At 57.0% G+C, this 17,806-nt stretch overlaps 1 protein-coding gene across 2 annotated transcripts; it reads left to right on the top strand.

The window, feature by feature from the left end:
• The first annotated feature begins 51 nt into the window (after positions 1–51).
• Positions 52–17,322, top strand: C1GALT1 (core 1 synthase, glycoprotein-N-acetylgalactosamine 3-beta-galactosyltransferase 1). Of its 2 annotated transcripts, none has more exons than XM_021000074.2 (4): positions 52–141; positions 6,499–6,758; positions 7,795–8,462; positions 14,087–17,322. In XM_021000074.2, exons 2-4 carry the CDS (start codon positions 6,539–6,541, stop codon positions 14,288–14,290), a joined length of 1,092 nt encoding a protein of 363 aa, XP_020855733.1. In that variant the 5' UTR covers positions 52–141; positions 6,499–6,538; the 3' UTR covers positions 14,291–17,322. The 2 variants fall into 2 exon arrangements, with proteins under 2 accessions (XP_020855733.1, XP_020855734.1); XM_021000075.2 differs by having other exon boundaries at positions 110–198.
• The last annotated feature ends 484 nt before the right edge of the window (positions 17,323–17,806 follow it).

Raw genomic sequence — 17,806 nt, forward strand, 5'->3', positions numbered from 1 at the left:
CGCCACGGCCCGACTCGGCCCGGCGGGTTCGGCGAGGTCCGGCAGGCCTTGGACGGCTGGGGCTAGCGGCCCTGCCCGGCGTCGGGCCGGAGAGTAGCCGCGCGGGTGGAGGGCGATGACAGGAGCCGCCGCCGGACTCAGGTACAGCGGGCTCGCCGCCAGGACGTCCGTCCCGGCCCGCGGTCCGAGCGGCTGCAGGTACCGCCCACGTCCGAGGCCCTCCGCTGCGTGCCGGACAGACAGACTGGGGGGGGGAAGCGGCACTCGAACTCGGCTCTTGGTAGCGTGACTCGGGGTCGGGGGCTCTGGGAGCGCGCGGGTTTTAAAGGCGCGGGGTGGGGGAAGGCTCCCCCATTTGGGGCTTAGCGGCGTCGTAGCCCTTCGTTTTGCAGAGGAGGAAACTGAGGCCCGGCCGAAGGAGGCCCCGTGCTCTGTCGTGGCAGAGCGGGGTCGGGGGAGGAAGCCCCGGCCTCGGGAACCACGACTTGGGGGGACCCTCCCCCTCCGGGCCGCCCCAGCCTGGACTTGAACCTGGGGAGGGGCAGGGCTGGAGCCGGGACCTTCCCCCCTCCCCCTAGGACTGACCAGCGGCCGTGACCTACGGCTTCTGCCCACCGGGAGGCGGGCCTGGGTGCCCCCTCACCCTCCGCCCCTCCCCCAGCTACTAGATAAGGGGGGGGCAGGCGAGGCCCTGCGTCCCTTACTCCCTGCCTGGGAAGCTCAGCGAGCGTGGCCACAAAGTGAGTAACCCTTTGGGCAGCCTGTGGTCTCTGGGAGCGAAGGGCCGGCTCGGGCAGCCAAACTGCCCCCCCTTCCCCCCCCGAGCTGGAGCCAAGCTCTAGAAAAGTAGCCAGGTTTGGTATTGTTGGGGGGGGCTTCTCGTAAATGTCTTAAGGTACCTAAGCTGGCTTCCTCTTCCCGTGGGGGGCCGTAATTAGAGGAAGGGGTGGAGCAAGGTGCCCGGAGGCACACTGAAGTTCGCTGGGCAGGGAGGGGTCAGAAGCGCCCTGGAAGGGGCTGCTGCCTGTGATGGAAGTTTAGGAGACTGCCAGGTGAGCCCAGAGGCTTCTGCCACACATGACCTCAGGGACCATGATCTTGCCTGGGCTTCCCTTTCCTTATCTGTGGGGGGGGGAGGGGGTCGGGGGCCGGGCTTCACTAGAAGGGACTTTCTGCCTCAGCACTCACCTGATGCCCAGCTGGTCTCAGGGGCATAGAGATGCTGGCCCCACATCCCAGCATCCCCAAGGGCTGAGCCAGAGGTGGCCTATCCTGGTGCTGCCTGCACTGCACTGAGACACTAAAGCCCTCACTACTCACCCTGGGCTCCAATTGAAACAAATCTCCACACCTCTAGAGGGCTCCACTAGGTAGAGCACTGGTTCTCCCGTCAAGATCTAGATTCAGATCCAGCATCCCACACCTAGCTGTGTGGCCTCGGGTGAGTCGCTTAAGGAGTGCCTACCTCACTTTCCTCAGCTGTAAATGGGGGCCTGTGTAAAGGCCAAAGCCTCTGGGAATGGCCATTTTAATGCCTTATCATGGGGGCCTTTGCCTCCCCCCTAGGTTGGGCCCAGCCCTGACTCCACTCCTTTAACTGGCTGAGGAAGAATCCACACCCGCAGCCCAGGGGTTCTGTGTGGATCGGTGCTCAGGCACGTGCAAGCCTTCCCTTCCTTCCCTGGTCCCAGAGGCATAGCTCAGGAAGCTGCTCCCTAATCAGTCCTCCCCAGGCTGCGGATTGAAGGCACCTCTGTGCCCCAGGCCGCTGCACTGTGATCAGTCTGTGGCAGGTCCCCTCCCGCTGCTGGAGGCCTACTTCCTCCTTTTGCTTTGGGGGGCTCCTTTGGCTGGAGCAGCTGCATGGCTCTGCGCCTGGCCTCGGGCCTTGAACCCAGGTCCTCCTGCCTCTGCCCTGCTTGGTGTGGTGCCAGCCTCGCCTTGACTGAGGTCACCCACGCCCAAGGCAGGCCGTTGTCCCCAGGTTTGCTTCCTTTTCCTGTTGGCTGGGCTCCATGCCTGTGCTGGAATACACTTGGTATAATCCAATCCCTTCTCCACCCATTTTACAGATAAAGAGCTGAGGAGCAGTGACCAGCAGGGAGGTCCCTTTGCTTCCTGAACCTGTTTCCATCTGCCTCTCCGGGTCACTGAGTCCTGGGACTGTGCATTAGGGAATCCAACAAATTCTCAGAATGGGGCGAGGACTGAACTGTGAGGGCCTGGAGAGGCCCTGGGTACCCACTGCACAGCCCTGACTCGCCATGCATCCGCCTTGCTTTAGCCCTTGGGTCTAGACCGTGGGTGCCTGCGAAGGTCCCACGAGGCTTCCCCATCGAAGGGGCAGTGGGGCTCCCGCTGCCTCCAGTGGGCCTTTGGGGGCAGACGGGAGCCCCCTGTGGACAGAGATATTTTGACTTGAAGCTGTGACATTTTACCAGGTGGGCGTCTGTTCCCAGCAGGATGTTTAGGACGTTCCAGAAGCCTGTGTGTGGCCCCTTAGCGTGGTCATTCCTCATGACCGAAAGGCCCCAGCGGCCAGTGCCTCTGCCCAGGAGTCAGGCCCCAAAGGCGGCGGGGCCCTTGCTTTGGGTTCTCAGATCACGGGGTCCTGGCCTTTGTCCCTTCAGGGGCCACGTTGGCCGGGCTGCGGTCCATTTGTGGACTTGGGGGCCACATTTGCTGCTGTGGGAGCACCCCTGACAACACAAGGTGGGGTGTTAAAGGCTATAGTGTCCTCAGTCCTAGCTGACCTTCCAGCCCAGGAAAGGGCCCATCCCCCCAACCGGCCAAGGACATTGAGTGGGGTGCTGCCCAGGGCAGAATGAGGTGGGCTCTCTTGGGCCCCTGTGTGGATCCCCTTTAGGCACATTGGTGATTGATTCTCAAAGTGGGGGTGGGGTGGGGTACTAGTTGACCCTGGCTCCAGAGGGAAAGGCCCTGGGTTCAGATTCTGACTGGACTCGCTGGGCCAGTCCCCGAGGCTCCAGTTAGCCTGGGCTGAAGCTGTGACAATTCCTGCCCTCAGGAGTTCAAGCAGCTTTGCTAGGAGGCTGGGGGTGGGGAGGAGAGAGGTTGACACAGAGAGTCAGTGTGGAGATAAGGGGAATCTGTACGGAAATGTCAAAGAAGTAGGGTTGGGCTCCAGTGCCTGGTGGGAGGCAGGGGCTGAGGACCAAGGCCACGTTGGGCCAGTCAGCCGTTGGGCCGGTCAGCCTGCTCGGCAGGGCCATGGGGAAAGGATGGTTCTGTCCCCTGAGTGGGGCTGGAATCAGTGAGAACATGGGCATGAAGGCGCTTGGGTTCAGGAGCCACCAGGACCCTCCCTTAGCTCTCAGTCTCCTTCCCTTGAAGGGCGGGGGCTAGGGCCGAGGTGGACAGAGCCCGGGGAGCCCAGCCTGGAGCTTCTGGGTGGGCTGGGGAGCACCTGAGTAGAGTCTGCCTGGAAGCAAAGAATAAGCATTTACTGAACTCCGACTGCGTGCCAGACACTGTGCTAATGTGAGCCTTATGACAGCCTTTGTGAGGGAGGAGGTGCTGTTATTACCCACCCCGGCCCCCCCAGTTATAGGGGAGGAAACTGAGGCAGGGAGAGATTAAATGACCTGCCCAGGGTCTAAGACACAGCTACTGAGTGTCTGGGGCTAGATTTGAACTCGCTTCCCTGCCTCCAGGCCCAGTGCTCTATGAGAATGACCACAGGTTCCAGAGGGTGGGTCGGATCTGAGGCTTGGTCTGAGATCTCCCTGGAGCAGGTGACACTTGGTGCTTCTCAAGCCCCGAAGGCTGGATTTCAGGAGGATCATCCCATCCAGGCCAGTGGTGTGCTCGGATTGGGCCTGGGTGTGTGTGTGTGTGTGTGTGTGTGTGTGTGTGTGTGTGTGTGTGTGTGTGTGTGTGTGTTGTACAGCCCCCTTCCTGTGTGACACCCCAGTTTCACATGGACACAGAGAGCAGGCAGGGAACGTCCCCAGCCCACCAGAGGGAGAGACGGCACGGGGCTGCGTTTGCATCGTCTTAGGCGCCTGTGTGGTTGTCCCTGCCTCGAGCACTCTATCATTTGAGGCCGCCACTACCTGTCTAGCCACTGCTTCCTCCATCTCATCCTCATGAAGTTCATTTGAGGAACCATCCCTAGGCAACTTCTAGTCCGCCAACCCAGCCCATGGTCATCGTCTTGGATGGAATTCTCCTTCCTCAGTTTGCCCTACATTATACTCGTTGGGTACAGGCTGGTCCCCCACCTCTGGACAGCCAGAACAGTGGCTTCCGGTCAAGTCTGCTGCCAGATGACCAGCAGTACCTCTGGAGTCGCCCAGGTGAAAACTGTCCAGTTGAGCCGCTGCTGGGCTTCTAGCCAAGGAAGAGACTGCAGGTCTGAGTGGACCCAGCACGGGCCCAGTGGGCTGCGGGTGTCAGAGCAGTGCCTGTAGGGACCTCAAATCCTTTGCAAGAAAAGCAACTGGAAAGACTTAGGTGAATCGATACAAAGTGAAATGAGCAGAACCAGAGACCATTGACACAGTGATAGCCGCGTTGTGCTGTGAAGAACCGTGGGCACCATAGCTCTTCTCGGCAGTGCGGTGATCAGTGCGGAAGGACTCATGCTGAAGTGCGCAGTCCGCCTCCGGAGCAGGCGCTGATGGCGTCTGAGTCCAGACTGAAGCGCCCCATTTTCCGCCTTCCCTCCTTCATTCCTAATCTTCCTGTGCAAAGTGACCAATATGGATGTTTCACGTAACTGCACACGTGTAACCTGGATCGCATTGCTTACTGCCTCAGGGAGGGAGGGATAGAATCCAGAACGCAGCACTTTAAAAAATGTTAACACATAATTGGGAAAATAAAATATTATAAAAATAGTCGTGGTAACAAGCATAAGTGTTATTCATAGAGCATTCTGACATCGGTATAGTAACACCAATGCACCGGAGAGCTACAGAGGCTTTCCTTCTATGTTCCTCTGGGAGGCAGGCAGCTTGTGCATCCGTTGGGGTGCCCCTTTTACAGATGTGGAAACCGAGGCTCCCAGCGGGTCCGACAGCTGTGCTGCCAGCAGGCTCACCTGTGGTGAAACCATTCTACAGAAAGAGGTTGTCCTGAGTGTGAATTCCCCAGACGTTCCTGCCAAAGCAAGTGACTCCTGGGGCCAGTGAGTGACCAGCATTAGGCCTGGGCTGGCAGATCCCTTCACTTGTGGGCCTGTAAAGTCAGCGGCTTTGCTGAGATGATCTCCCGGCATTTGAGGCCACCTGTGAACAAAGTAGAGAAGGGAACAGAGGAAAGGCCGGAGAAATTCAGACAACTATTTCCAAGGACTCTTTTTCCTCCAGTTTTTGTTTGTTTCTGCAGGGGAGGGAGGAGTGGCGCATTCTCCTGAAGTTGGTGAACACTTGCACAATGCCCTCATTGTTTTCTGAAAACAAACAGAAGCAAACCCAACTTGTCTCTGGACTCTGGGAAGCACCTCAGAGTTGGGGGAGCCACAGAACCCTCCATGTGTACTGGACTGGAGACTTCCTTTCCACCCAGGACCGCCCTGGAGGTCTGGGCCTCTGACCCCAGCATCTCCATTGTGGACACAGGAAGAATGAGGGTTCCTCAGGTGGATCCCGAAGATCCTAGTGGTCCCCATCCCCAGCACTCATTCCTCGGCTGCCTGGAGCTTGGTGACACCATCCAGAAAGGCAGGGGCAGTGGTGGCCAGCTCTCCCCTCTGAACCAGTACCGTGCCCAGGGCAGCATTGGCAGGCCCCGCCTGCTTCCGCAGTAGCTCTGCCCAAGGCCATTGGGAGCCCTCATTCTGGCATCAGGGTGCCTGTCAGCCCTGCCCTGTGCCCAGCCACTTGACAGCCACATGGTGAAGGAGGAGCAGACTACCATGTTTCTCCTCTCTGGGCTCAATCCTCCAGGTTCTCTGGCATTCCACTGATCTTTACGCCTGTTCTCTCTCTCACACACACACACCTCCCCATACACACACCTATACACCCATGTCATCCCCCATTAGAAGGGTGGAGATAGTCCCTTTTATCTTTGTATCTCAATGTCTAGCACCCTTTCTGGCATCTAGTAGGTGCTTAATAAATGCGTGTTGGCTGTTTGCTTCTGTGCCTCCTCTTTATTACTGACTGAGCAGTGCACACTTCTGGGAACTCCGATGCTGGCGCTGCTGCACTCTGTAGGACCAGGCTCTGGAGGTTAACTGGGTGGCCAGTGAGCTCAGATGACCTGGAGTTCTTGTCCAACCAGAGCTTTGTAAACCTGCAGCAGGCCTCGTACTCCTTCCTGGGCACAGCCTCCTTGCCTGCTTATGCAGCCTCCACCATGTATGTTTAAGAAGGGGAGCCCGTGTACGCCCTCCTCCTCAGCCCCGGGGCCCCTTCTGATGTCATCCATCTGGCTGCACTGTCCGTGGCCCGCCTCCTACCTGAGCAGTGGTGGGTGGGGTGAGGACGCTGATATTTGGATATCTGAGCGCCTCTGTCCTCCGTGCAGGTGATGAGCCCCCTGACCCTGCAGAGGGGTGCCCCAGGAGATGGCCACCAAGTTGCTGCCCAACCTGTTCCCTTTCCTGTGTGGCTCCATCGTGGGCTTCTTCCTTTGCTATCAGCTCCTGCACATCCTCCTGGAAAAGCCAGCCGAAACCCAACCTCACATCCTCCATAATGATCCACATGCCAGGCACTCAGAAGACGCTGGCCATGGGCACCTCGAAGGCCAGATGGACTTTGGCGCGGATGTTGGCCAGCACAGAGGTGAGGGGGATGTGCCAGGTGACCTCTGCCCACCCTCTGGGAGGCTCTCCTGTTCATGTCCTGGGGAAGAGATGGCTCTGAGGCTGGCGGCCTGAGGGAAGGAGGCGGGTGGCCCGGCCCCTCCCAGCCAGCACCTGTTAACCAGGTAATTCACTGGCTTTTGGGACGTTGGGTCTCCTGACCCTGCCCTGCCTGTCTCTTCTTCCTCTTCCTGGGCCCCGGGTCCTGCTCCTAATGCCTCTGCTCACTCAGGGCCCTTTGTTCTGCGGGCATCACCCAGGGCTCTGGGGTTTCTGTGGAGGCTTGGCCCTGGGACAGCCTGGGGGGCCCTGAGACGAGAAGGATGGGGGCTTAGGCTACCTAAACTGAAGACTGCTCTTGGTTGGGGGGCGGGGATGGGGAGGCAGAGGACACGTAGGGTGGCCAGAGAGTCCTGGGAACCCTAAAAGGCACACTCCTTCACGTACCTGGTTAAACGAGAAGGAGCTGTTCATCCCATGGCCTGGATCCTCAGGATCAGTGAGCGCTGACTGACCTCTTGAGGTGGGCTTGGTGGCCCCTCACCTAGGACGAGTCTGGCCGGCCGGCTGGGGTAGGAGGGACAAATCCGCCCCGATCATAGCCCGGTTTTGTGGGCTAGGCATATCCAGATACCCAAGACCACCTGCAATCTTGGTGATGGGTTGGTCCTGTTGGAGCCACACATCGTGTAGACACTGGTCACTGTGGATGGGCAGAGCGAGCCAGGGGTGCCCTGGGGAGGGTGGTGGTGGTTCCAGGACTTTGCCGACAGCAGCCCCGTGGCTTCTCCATGGGCCCGACCCTCCTCCCTTCCCAAGCTCCAGGGACATGGTGGTGCCCACATGCACCCTACATCACTCGTGGTGACGCGGGAGGGCTGCTCATGGACGACAGGCACGTCTGTGACCTGAGCCGGGCCCTCCACTGTCTGCGTCGGGTGGTTCAGGGTGGCGTGGGGGGGCAGCGGCTTCGTGCTGTGACCGCGTGCGTGACTCCCGCTGTCTTTGCTCCCTAGATGAGGACAAGAGCGTGGCTGAGGAGCTCTACCGCAAGGTCAGGGTTCTCTGCTGGGTCATGACGGGGCCTCAGAACCTCGAGAAGAAGGCAAGACACGTCAAGGCCACATGGGGCCAGCGCTGCAATAAGATCCTGTTCATGAGCTCGGAGGAGAACAAAGACTTCCCCACCGTGGGGCTGGACACCCGCGAGGGCCGCGACCAGCTCTACTGGAAGACCATCAAGGCCTTCCAGTACGTGTACGAGCACCACCCAGACGATGCCGACTGGTTCATGAAGGCCGACGATGACACCTACGTGGTCCTGGACAACCTCCGCTGGCTGCTGTCGCGGCACGACCCTGCCAAGCCCATCTACTTTGGGCGGCGCTTCAAGCCCTACGTGAAGCAGGGCTACATGAGTGGGGGCGCCGGCTACGTGCTCAGCAGGGAGGCCCTGCGCAGGTTTGTGGAGGCCTTCAGGACCAACAGGTGTTCGCACAGCTCCTCCGTGGAGGACCTGGCGCTCGGCAAGTGCATGGAGACCATCGGCGTGGAGGCTGGAGACTCGCGGGACCCCAGCGGCAAGGAGACCTTCCACCCCTTCGTGCCCGAGCACCACCTCATCAGGGGCTACCTGCCCAAGACCTTCTGGTACTGGAACTACAATTACTACCCGCCCGTCGAGGTAAGGAGCTGGCCCGGGAGGCTGGGGAGCCAAGTGAGGGGAGCGGTGCGGGCTGACTTGTGGCTCGGCCTTTGGAGCATCCCTCGGCTCCATCGAGCGTGCCCAGGAGGAGGCGGGGCACTGCGTCTGGGCCCAGAGGGGCCTCGTCTCACGTCAGAGGCGAAAAGAGGGCCCGGGTTTACCAGGGAGTCGCTTCTCAGAGTCACATTTTGAACTTGGAGCCCCTGGCTTTCCTTTCTACTCCGTCTGTTTGACATGTTTGTGATAAATACAGATCTCTTTGCCTAGAAGTGGGTCAATCTCATTAGGCCTTTTCTGGGCTTCCCTGCTGGATGGGCAGGGGCTGGTGAGGCATGGGAGTGGCCCCACCAGCCTGGCCCCCGGGAGGCCTCACACTCACACTCACGCAGTCATATATGTAGACAGATACACTCACACATGTCCTCATATACCCCCTTCACACATACACACTCGTCTGTACAGAAACACTCATGCACACACACACTCGTGTGCGTACTCATACACATGACTCATAGACAGACACACTCATTCATACCCAGTCATAGTCACTTATACACATACACCTGACTGCCTCCTACCCAGTTATTTGCCTCCTCCTTTCACCCCCCACTCCACGTGCGTGCGTGCGCGCGCACACACACACACGTACACACTCAGATATATATATGTGTATATATACAGATACTCATACACATTTACTCATATATATGCACTCACATGCACAACTCATATACACACTTATATACACATAGTCATATATACAGACACACTCATACACACATACTCACAGACAGACACACTCATTCATACCTATTCATAGTCACTCATACACAAGTACGCCTGACTGCCCCCTCCCCAGATATTCGCCTCCTCCTTTCGTCCCCCCTCCACACGCACAGACACACACACACACACACACACACGCACACACACGCACACACACTGCTGCCTTCTCCCCTCCCCCACCTGAGGGGGCACAGTTTGGCGACCCTTCCTCAGATGCAAACACTCACTTCACCAAAGGCAGAGACAGTGGCTTCTGAGGCAGATGCCCAGGGTTCTGATCCTGGCTTTGCTCCTCCCTCCCTGAGCTCAGTTTCCTCCTTGGTAAGATGAGGGAATGGGACTGAGTCTCCTGGGCCCCTCCCCTGGACCATGGAGGGGGCCCGGCTCACTGGAGCCTGGATAAACCTGGCAGTTACAGACCTCAGTCAAGGCTGCCATTGGCGCTCCATGCTCCTGGGAGAGGCGGGCACTGCCCACCAAAGACTGTTTGTCTAACACCCTGTGTGAATGCGAGCTGGTGTTTGGTGTGGCCTCCCTGGGATCTGCTGATCCCGAGTCTCTGGTCCAGGGCTCCCGCAGACCCCAGTGGGGACCAGGCTGGCCCCAGGCCCGGGACCATTCATTTCCAACAGAATGTGGCCCATGCCCACAGCGCCCATGCCACTGGGGCCAGCTCCGATGATCCAGGACCCTAGGTGATCATAGAGGTTGCCCCTGCTGTTAGGGGACTCCCCTCTGTTTTAGAGGTGGCAGCCAAGAGGTGCATAGGCAGGGCCTGGAGGAAGCCTCAGGATATGGGTTTGAGTCCTGGCCTTCCGTGCACTCACTGCTGGACATGGGGCAGGTGGTGCTTCCCCACTCGGGACCCAGGCTCTTTATTTGTCAGACAAAGCCTGGGCCTTGATGTTCTAATGCCATTCACCTCACAAAACTGTCCCCACCCCCTACAAGGCCTTGAGCCGGACCCAGGGATGCAGAGCCAGAACCCAACCACCGCAGCCTGAGGTAGCCGCTGCTGTTGGTGGGAAATGCCCCATAAAGGGAGCCACCAGAGAACAGGAGGGGAAAGTTCTCCAGGAGCCTGGGAGGAAGGTCAGGGTTCTGAGAGGGAGCGTATCGTGCAAAGGTGTGGAGACTGTAGGGTTTGGGAGACAAGCTGGTGGTCAAGGGGAAGCTTGCTTCCCACTCTAAAGCCCAGGATATAGACCTAGTTGTCAGTGGAAACGGGCTGAAAGAATCCCCAGGGAGAAACCCAAATGCCCAGGATTGTAGGGAGAAGGTTTGCCATGCCCAGGGACTCCAGAAGGGGGACGGGAAGCTGGGAGGGCCATCTTGGGGAGGGGTACTGCCTCCTAACGCTGCACTGAGCTGAAGGCCCAGGAGAGGCTGGGGGACTGGCATAGGCTCCAAGCCTGGCAGGCTGGGGCAAGAGGAAAGGTTTCCCTGGGAAATCAGGGGCCCAGGAGGAGAAGCAGAGGGCGGGCTCGCTCTTGCTTGTGTGCAGGGGGAGGGAGGGCCTCAGTAATTTTAAAAATTTAATGTATTTTATTTTTCCCCCCAATTACATGTTAAAACAATTTTTTAAACTTTTTTTTAAAGTTTTGAGTTCCAAATTCGCTCTCTCCCTGAGACAGTAAGCAATCCGCTATAGGTTGTATGCGTGTGATCGATCGTGTGAAACCTCTCCCTGTTAGTGATTTTTGTCCAAGAAGACCAGGAGAGACTTTGGACATCCCTCATTTACACAAGAGAAAACAGGTCTGGGGAGGGGAAGGGGCTTGCTGAGGTCAGATAAGTTAACGGAGCAGATCCGGGATTGAAACCCAGGCCCCCAGACTGCACGCCCAGAACTCCAGGAGGAAAACGCAGGCATGGTAGTGGCCGTCTGTCGTGCCCCCAACGTGGGGCCTTTGGGATTGCGGCACTCAGGAAGTGAGTGGTCCCTGGAACACCACGCCTGCCGTCGGGAAGTCCTGTCACAGAGTCCAGCTTCTGATACTTGCTAGCCATGTGACCCTGGGCAAGTGACTAAACCTCCAGCCGCCTCAGCATCCTCCTCTGTGAAGTGGGCACAGTAAGAGCACCTACCTCCCACACTTGTGCTCAGGCTCAAAGGGGGTGACCTAGGGCGCTTTGCAGAGCATGCATGGGTTATGGAAGTGTCAGGGGTTACAGAAATCCTTTTTGCATGAGCCAAGATGCTTGGCAGTCCAGACTGTTTGGCATTTGCAAGCTCCTTGATATTTCAGGTTCGGGTCCATCATTAGGACACACAAGGAGGCCCCTGAAACCCCACAGGGGAACTGCCATTCTTGGGCCTGCCCAGTCTCCTCTTTTATTTTTTTTTATTTTAGTCTATTTGTGTTCCAAGTATTTTTAATGTGTGTTTTACCTTCCCTGGTCACATGTTAAAACATTTTTTTAAACATTTCAGTTCCAAATCCTATCCTTCCCTCTCTGAGAGGTGAGCAGTCAGATGTGGGTTACATATCTGCAGTTTTGTAAACATTTCCCTCTTAGTCATTTTGTACAGAAGACTCAGATAAAAGGAAAAAGGATGGGAGGCAGAAATTGAGGCCGACTTCCCCCCCATCTGTCTGTGGCTCCATGGGCCTGGGCTTGGTTGGCAATCCATGCTTCCGGGAGCGGGGTGGAAGCAGACCCAGCTGATGGACCCACGGGGTGTCTAGAGCCAGGCCAGCCGAGGGTGGTCAGCAGGGGATAGGTAGGCCGCATCTCAGCGCTCTCTGCAGCTCGTGCCTGGCCACAGGCAGTGGAGCCCGGCCGCTCTGGCTAAGCTGGAGCCTCAGCCCACGTCAGCTCACGAGCATGTTCTTAAAGGACCGGACAGGTCAGATGAGAAGCTGCCGATTCTCCCACGGCCGAGGGACACTAGGAGAAACTTGTCTTCCAAAGTGCCTGGGCGGGGGCTGCTATGTGCCGAGGAGCCACCCAGTGGGGAGCTGTGACCAGCAGTGTCCTCACAGAAGTCAACAGACAGTCCTCGGTGGCTTGGGTGTGGTGTTTGGAGTACTTGAAGGAGGGGCTGACAGCAGTCACTGGGATATGGCCTCTGTCCAGCAGCAGAAAGAGCAACAGGGTTTGTCCGGCCCCCTCCAGGCTCCCCCGTGGGCCTCCCAGCGTGCATTGGGTAAACTGAGGCAGGCCAAGCAGTCTGCCGAGAGGCCCTTCCGCAGCTCCCAGGCCATCAGCCGGTGGGTGTTCAGAAATTGCTCGATGGCCAGGGTCAACCATCAGATATGGCTGTGCCGGAACCCGAAGGAGCTCACGGATGCCTACGCTGCTGCTACGCCGGAGCCCGCCGAGTCTCATCGCCGTGCCGCGTGCCAGGACGTCACCCAGCAGCTTCAGGGTACCTGCTCGCAACCTGTACCCAGGCTCCCCCAAGGTGCTGGGCCCTTCAGGCACCTTTTCAGGAGTCCTGCCTTTCCAGGACCTCCAGCTGTGTCCCGACCCAGAGTAGAGAGCGGGTCAGCAAGGCCCAAGAGTCCCTGATGAGACGACCGAGCACATGCTCACAACACCTTCATGTGGCCTGTGGCACCCTTTCTTCCGTCTGGCCAGGCCTCTAGTGAATCAGAGAAAACGGACTCCAGCCATGGCTGCCCAGACAGGCCTCGTGATAGGAGCTTAGCCAAGTTCTGAGATTCTGTATCAGAAAGCTAGACAATTCTTGGCAAGTGGGGTCATGACATTTCTGATCATTCCTTCAGCTTAAAGAAGCCAGCTGCCCACAGCTCCCCCCCAGTCTTGGTTCTGGTTATTAAGTGATAGGGAAATGGACCTTCCCCTCTCATCCCCAGGATAACAGGATCTAAACAGGAAGTAGGAATGTAGCATCTCCAGACCTCATCCGTGGGTGACTCAAACCATGCTTGTCTTTCCACAAACCCTTCCTGCTGTTGTAGACATTATACTTTGCTCGTTGAACCAGGTGGCTTAGAGTCTGGTAGACTAGTAGTAACCCTTCCATAGCAGTGGAGGGTGAGCTCCTGGGGTTTTGGTGGGGAGGAAATGGGGGACATAAGGTTTCTTCTTTCTTTGCCAACACCTGCAACAATATTACAGATAAACTGTTTTTTGTACTATACTCTAGTGCCTCAAATAAATCTTACCTGCATTAAAAAAAAAAAAGGAAGTGAAAAACAGCATGCTTTGGCCTGTCTTCAGACAGTATCAGTTCTTTCTCTGGAGGCGGGTAGCATGTTTCATCATGAGTCTTTTGGGATTGTCTTGGATCATTGTCTTGCTGAGAAGAGCTAAGTCATTCCCAGTTCTTCATCGTACAACGTGGCTGATAACTGTGTACACCATTCTCCTGGTTCTGCTCACCTCACTATGCATTAGTTCAAGTCTTTCCAGGTTTTTCTGAAATCAGTCTACTCATCATTTCTTATAGCACAAGAGTATTCCATTACATTCATATACCACAGCTTGTTCAGCCATTCCCCAGTGGGTGGGCATCCCCTCCATTTCAATTCTTGACCCCCACAAAAAGCTGCTGTGAATATTTTTGTACACATGGGTCCTTTTCCCATTTGTGTGATCTCTTTGGGATGCAGACTTAGCGGTGGTGTTTCTAGGTCAAAGGGCATCACAGTTTTATAGCCCTTGGGGCATAGCTCCACATTGCTCTGCAGAATGGCTGCAGCAGTTCACAACTCCACCAACAGTGGATTAGGGCCCCAGTTCCCAGCCTCCTCTTTGATAGTCCTTCAGCCTTGTCACCCATGCAGGTGTGTAGAGCAGTGCCTTGTTCTGAACACTCCGCCTCGTTTCTCTTCCTTCTTCTCCAGGGCCCGGGTTGCTGTTCAGACCTCGCAGTTTCCTTCCACTATGTTGACTCCACCACTATGTATCAGCTGGAGTACCTCGTGCATCACCTGCGCCCCTATGGTTATTCCTACAGATATCAGCCTGTCTTTCCCGAGGCTCCCGCCAAGCAAACAAGTGAGGCCAACAAAAAAGAAGACCCCCAAGAGAAATTAGGAAACCGGTAAAGAGGGAGCCCTCCTGAGCCAAAGGAGTCAGGATGAGGGCCCTGTGCCCCAGAAGCCTTGCAGGGATGAGAGCTCTTTGGACCCTGGGAGCCTGCCAAGGGATCAGTTTGAAATGGGTGTGCCACCTTCTGTGGGAAGCAGAGATAGCAGCTGTGGAGTGTGCCAGACTGTTGGTACAGGGATGGATGGATGGATGAGTGGAAAGATGGATGGATAGATGGATGAGTGGATGGATAGGTGGATGAGTGGATGGATAGATGGATGAGTGGAAGGATGGGTGGATGGATGGGTGGGTAGATGGATGGGTGGATAGATGGATGGATGGATAGATGGATGAGTGGAAGGATGAATGGATAGATGGATGAGTGGATGGATAGATGGATGAGTGGATGGATAGGTGGATGAGTGGATGGATAGATGGATGAGTGGAAGGATGGATGGAAGGATGGGTGGATGGATGGATGGATGGATGGATGGATGGATGGATGGATGGATGGACTCCACCTGGGTGCTCCCAGGCTGGACGGAGCTCCCCGCCCCCTAAAAGAAAAACCCAAATACAGTATGGGGGCAGGGAAGCTAAACCCAAGTGCCTCCTGGCTCCCCAGGGGAAGAAGATGGGTGGACATTTAGATGGACAGATGAAGATGTGAAGGATTTGTGTTCCCCAAACTAACCCCCTTAGCAGCTCAGAGACAGCCTGAGTAAAATTAGTTTGCTCTTGCCTCGGACCCCTCCATCCTCTGTATGTCTGTCATGGAGGGAGGTCGGCACCCAGGCTCCCTATGCACTCCTGGAAGCAGCAGGTCTGGGTGGGGAGGGGGCTTCTTCTAGTGTGATCTAACCTGCCTTAAAGAGAAGAGCCCCTCTGAGCATGGAGGAGCTTGCTGCTGCCGCTTCCCTGGCCCCGTCATGCCCTGAGCTTGTCTCTGCTCCGTGAATGAGAAAAGTGGGGGACCTTCGGGACTGTGGCAGCTCCATTCCTCACCTGGACCTCGCTGCGGCCAACTCTGGAGGAAGGTGGCCCAAATGCCTGGTCCAGGACCCAGCAGAAAACACCCTTCTGCCTGCCTAGTGTAGTGTAGATAACACCACTGTCCACCCCCAGGCTGGCCTGTCCAGGAGCCCCGGGGACCTGGCTTTGCCCTGAGTCTGTTCCCCTTCTCCCACATGCCCCTCTTGGTCTTCTCTGAATGCCCTTTTTCCCAGTGTTTCCAGAAGAGCACCTAGAGTAAAACATTGCATCGGGCGATTATCAGGTGGGGCACTCTCCAAGAGTGTGTCCGGCCACCATCTGGGGAGGGGTCCCAGGGCCCCCCCAAGGCCCAGTCTGGCTTCCAAGACTATCCTTTCACTGGCGGGGGTTGGAGGATGGGCCGCCCAAAGGAGCCAGCCTTCAAGTGCCTCCAGGGCAGGGCCAGCCCTGATACTTCCTCCCCCAGGGAGCCAGGACGGACCTGGGCCTAGTTTCCCGTAGTGTATTTGGGTTCTTTTATGGGGGTGGGGAGCTCTGTCCAGCCTGGGAGCACCCAGCGACCCCCACCCTCTATGGGCCTGGTCGCCATGAGCAGAGCCAAGCACTTTCAGGGCTCCTCTTTACAGAAATCCTCAGAACTTGGGGATTATTGTCAGTGGAAATGGATGGAGAGAGATTGGGGAGGAGGGGTAGAAGTCTGACATCTCCTGTCTTAGGATAGAGTGGAGGCGGGGCAGGCTCCGTCCTCAGAGGCCTTGTCCTGTGGCCAGTGACTTGTCCAGAGTAGAGAGCAGAGCATCATGGGAGGCTAGCTCACCAAGAGCAAACTGAGGCAGTGTTTTTGTTCCTCCAAAATGGGAGCTCTGGTCCACATGGATTGCTAGGGTGAAGGTCACCCTCACTGGAACGCTCAGCCACAGCTCCCACGAAAGCTTTTTTAAGCTGTGCAGACACATTTCAGGTTAAAGTAATTGACCCTGACCTGAGAGAATTTAAATAAGCAGGGATTCTTGTTGGGTGCAGTCCTTCCCCCAGGTTCCTGCCAGCTTCTGTGGGCCTTCCACAACTTTGTAAAGCCCCTACTGGGTGTACCGTACTGGGGGAGGGCTCTCCAGATCCCATCTGCCTCCAACCCAGCTGAGGGCTATATTCCAGGCCTGCTGGGCATTTCCTGGCCCTGGCTTTGGGGCCAGCGGGTGCTGGGACTAGTGAAGTCCTCTGAAGGAGGAGGGCAGGTGGTGCCCAGGGGATAGGAGGGGGCTGGCGGGGTCCAGGAGTTTTCTTACTGGTCCCCAGAACCAGGTGCTGTCCTGGGATTCCAGGACCCCTGTTCTGCCTCATTCTCCTGAGGGTGCCCGCTCGCCCAGCCAGCCTGCAGAGCCCAGAGCAATGTCTGTGCCATTCCTGGCCCACATCTGGAAGTCCGGGTGCTCACTAAGCCCTGTTGGTGGTCAGCCTCTCCCATCCTCGACCTTCCCAGCTCATTTCCTCCTGCACAGTTTCAAGTCCAAGGAAGATGGAAAACTTGGGCCTCCTGGCTCGTACACCTCTCCTGAGCCTTGGTCAGTGTTTGCCTTTGGGCAGCTATTGATTGGGGGTAGCAACTGTGTCTGCTTCAGGAGTAGCATCCAAGGACGGGAGGGGCTAGAGTACCAGGCTCGCTGCAGCCTAAAGGTGGGCTTTGGGGGCTATTCCTTGGGGCGAGGGGCAGGTAACAGCCTCACTGCTCCATCTCTGGAGAAGTTGGGGAAAGCCTTCCTGCCCACCCCCTCCATCTTATCTTCAGGCTTCATCAGGAAAGAGTTCTGAGGCCCACCACCACAGGCTTCCTGTGTGCAGGGGGCTTGGCTTCTAGAATGGGAGGGGAGGAGACCCCAGGCAGGCATTAGGCTGGCTGCCTTTCCTACCTTCCTGCCCTGGCCTGGTGTGGAGGGAGAGGGGTGATGTTCTTTGTAAACCTGTTCCTGAAGTGCCTTTTGGATGGCTGTGGTTTTTTAAAATCCATAAGTTTAAACCAAGAATTGCACAAAAATAAACGTGAATGGCCACCTCCTGACTTGTTTTCCCTGATCAACGTGGGTATGTGTGTGTGTGGGGGGGGGTTCTCTTGAGTGTCTGAGCAATGGGATGCAGTGAGGCCGTGTCCCTCCGTGCAGAGAGGAAACAACAGGGCAGTGACTTTGCCCAAGGTCGTACAGGTCGGAAACAGCCAAGATTCAGACTGGGTCCCCAGTGGTGCCTTCCCCAGCGGCCCCTCTTCTAGCTGGGGCGGCCCTGCTGGAGGTCTCAGAGATGGACGTCCTGATGGTGGAGCTCCCTTCCCTTGGGCATGGCTGCCCCCCTGTAGCACCAGTCTAACTATCTGCCCCTTGGAGGATTCGAACCCAAGTTGGTGTCAGGGTGGTTGTGTCTCAGGGGCTCTGTCCACCCGGCTGTTCTGTGGTTCAGCAGCAGCAGCAGATTCAGTAATGTCCTCACTGTCCTGGGCACTGCTTTTGGGGGCCAGGTGCATGGGCACAAGGTCACCTCAGTGTGCCTTT

Source organism: Phascolarctos cinereus, unplaced genomic scaffold (genome assembly GCF_003287225.1).
Source record: "Phascolarctos cinereus isolate Bilbo 61053 unplaced genomic scaffold, phaCin_HiC Scaffold_1;HRSCAF=81, whole genome shotgun sequence".
In the NCBI taxonomy this organism is placed as follows: domain Eukaryota; kingdom Metazoa; phylum Chordata; class Mammalia; order Diprotodontia; family Phascolarctidae; genus Phascolarctos; species Phascolarctos cinereus.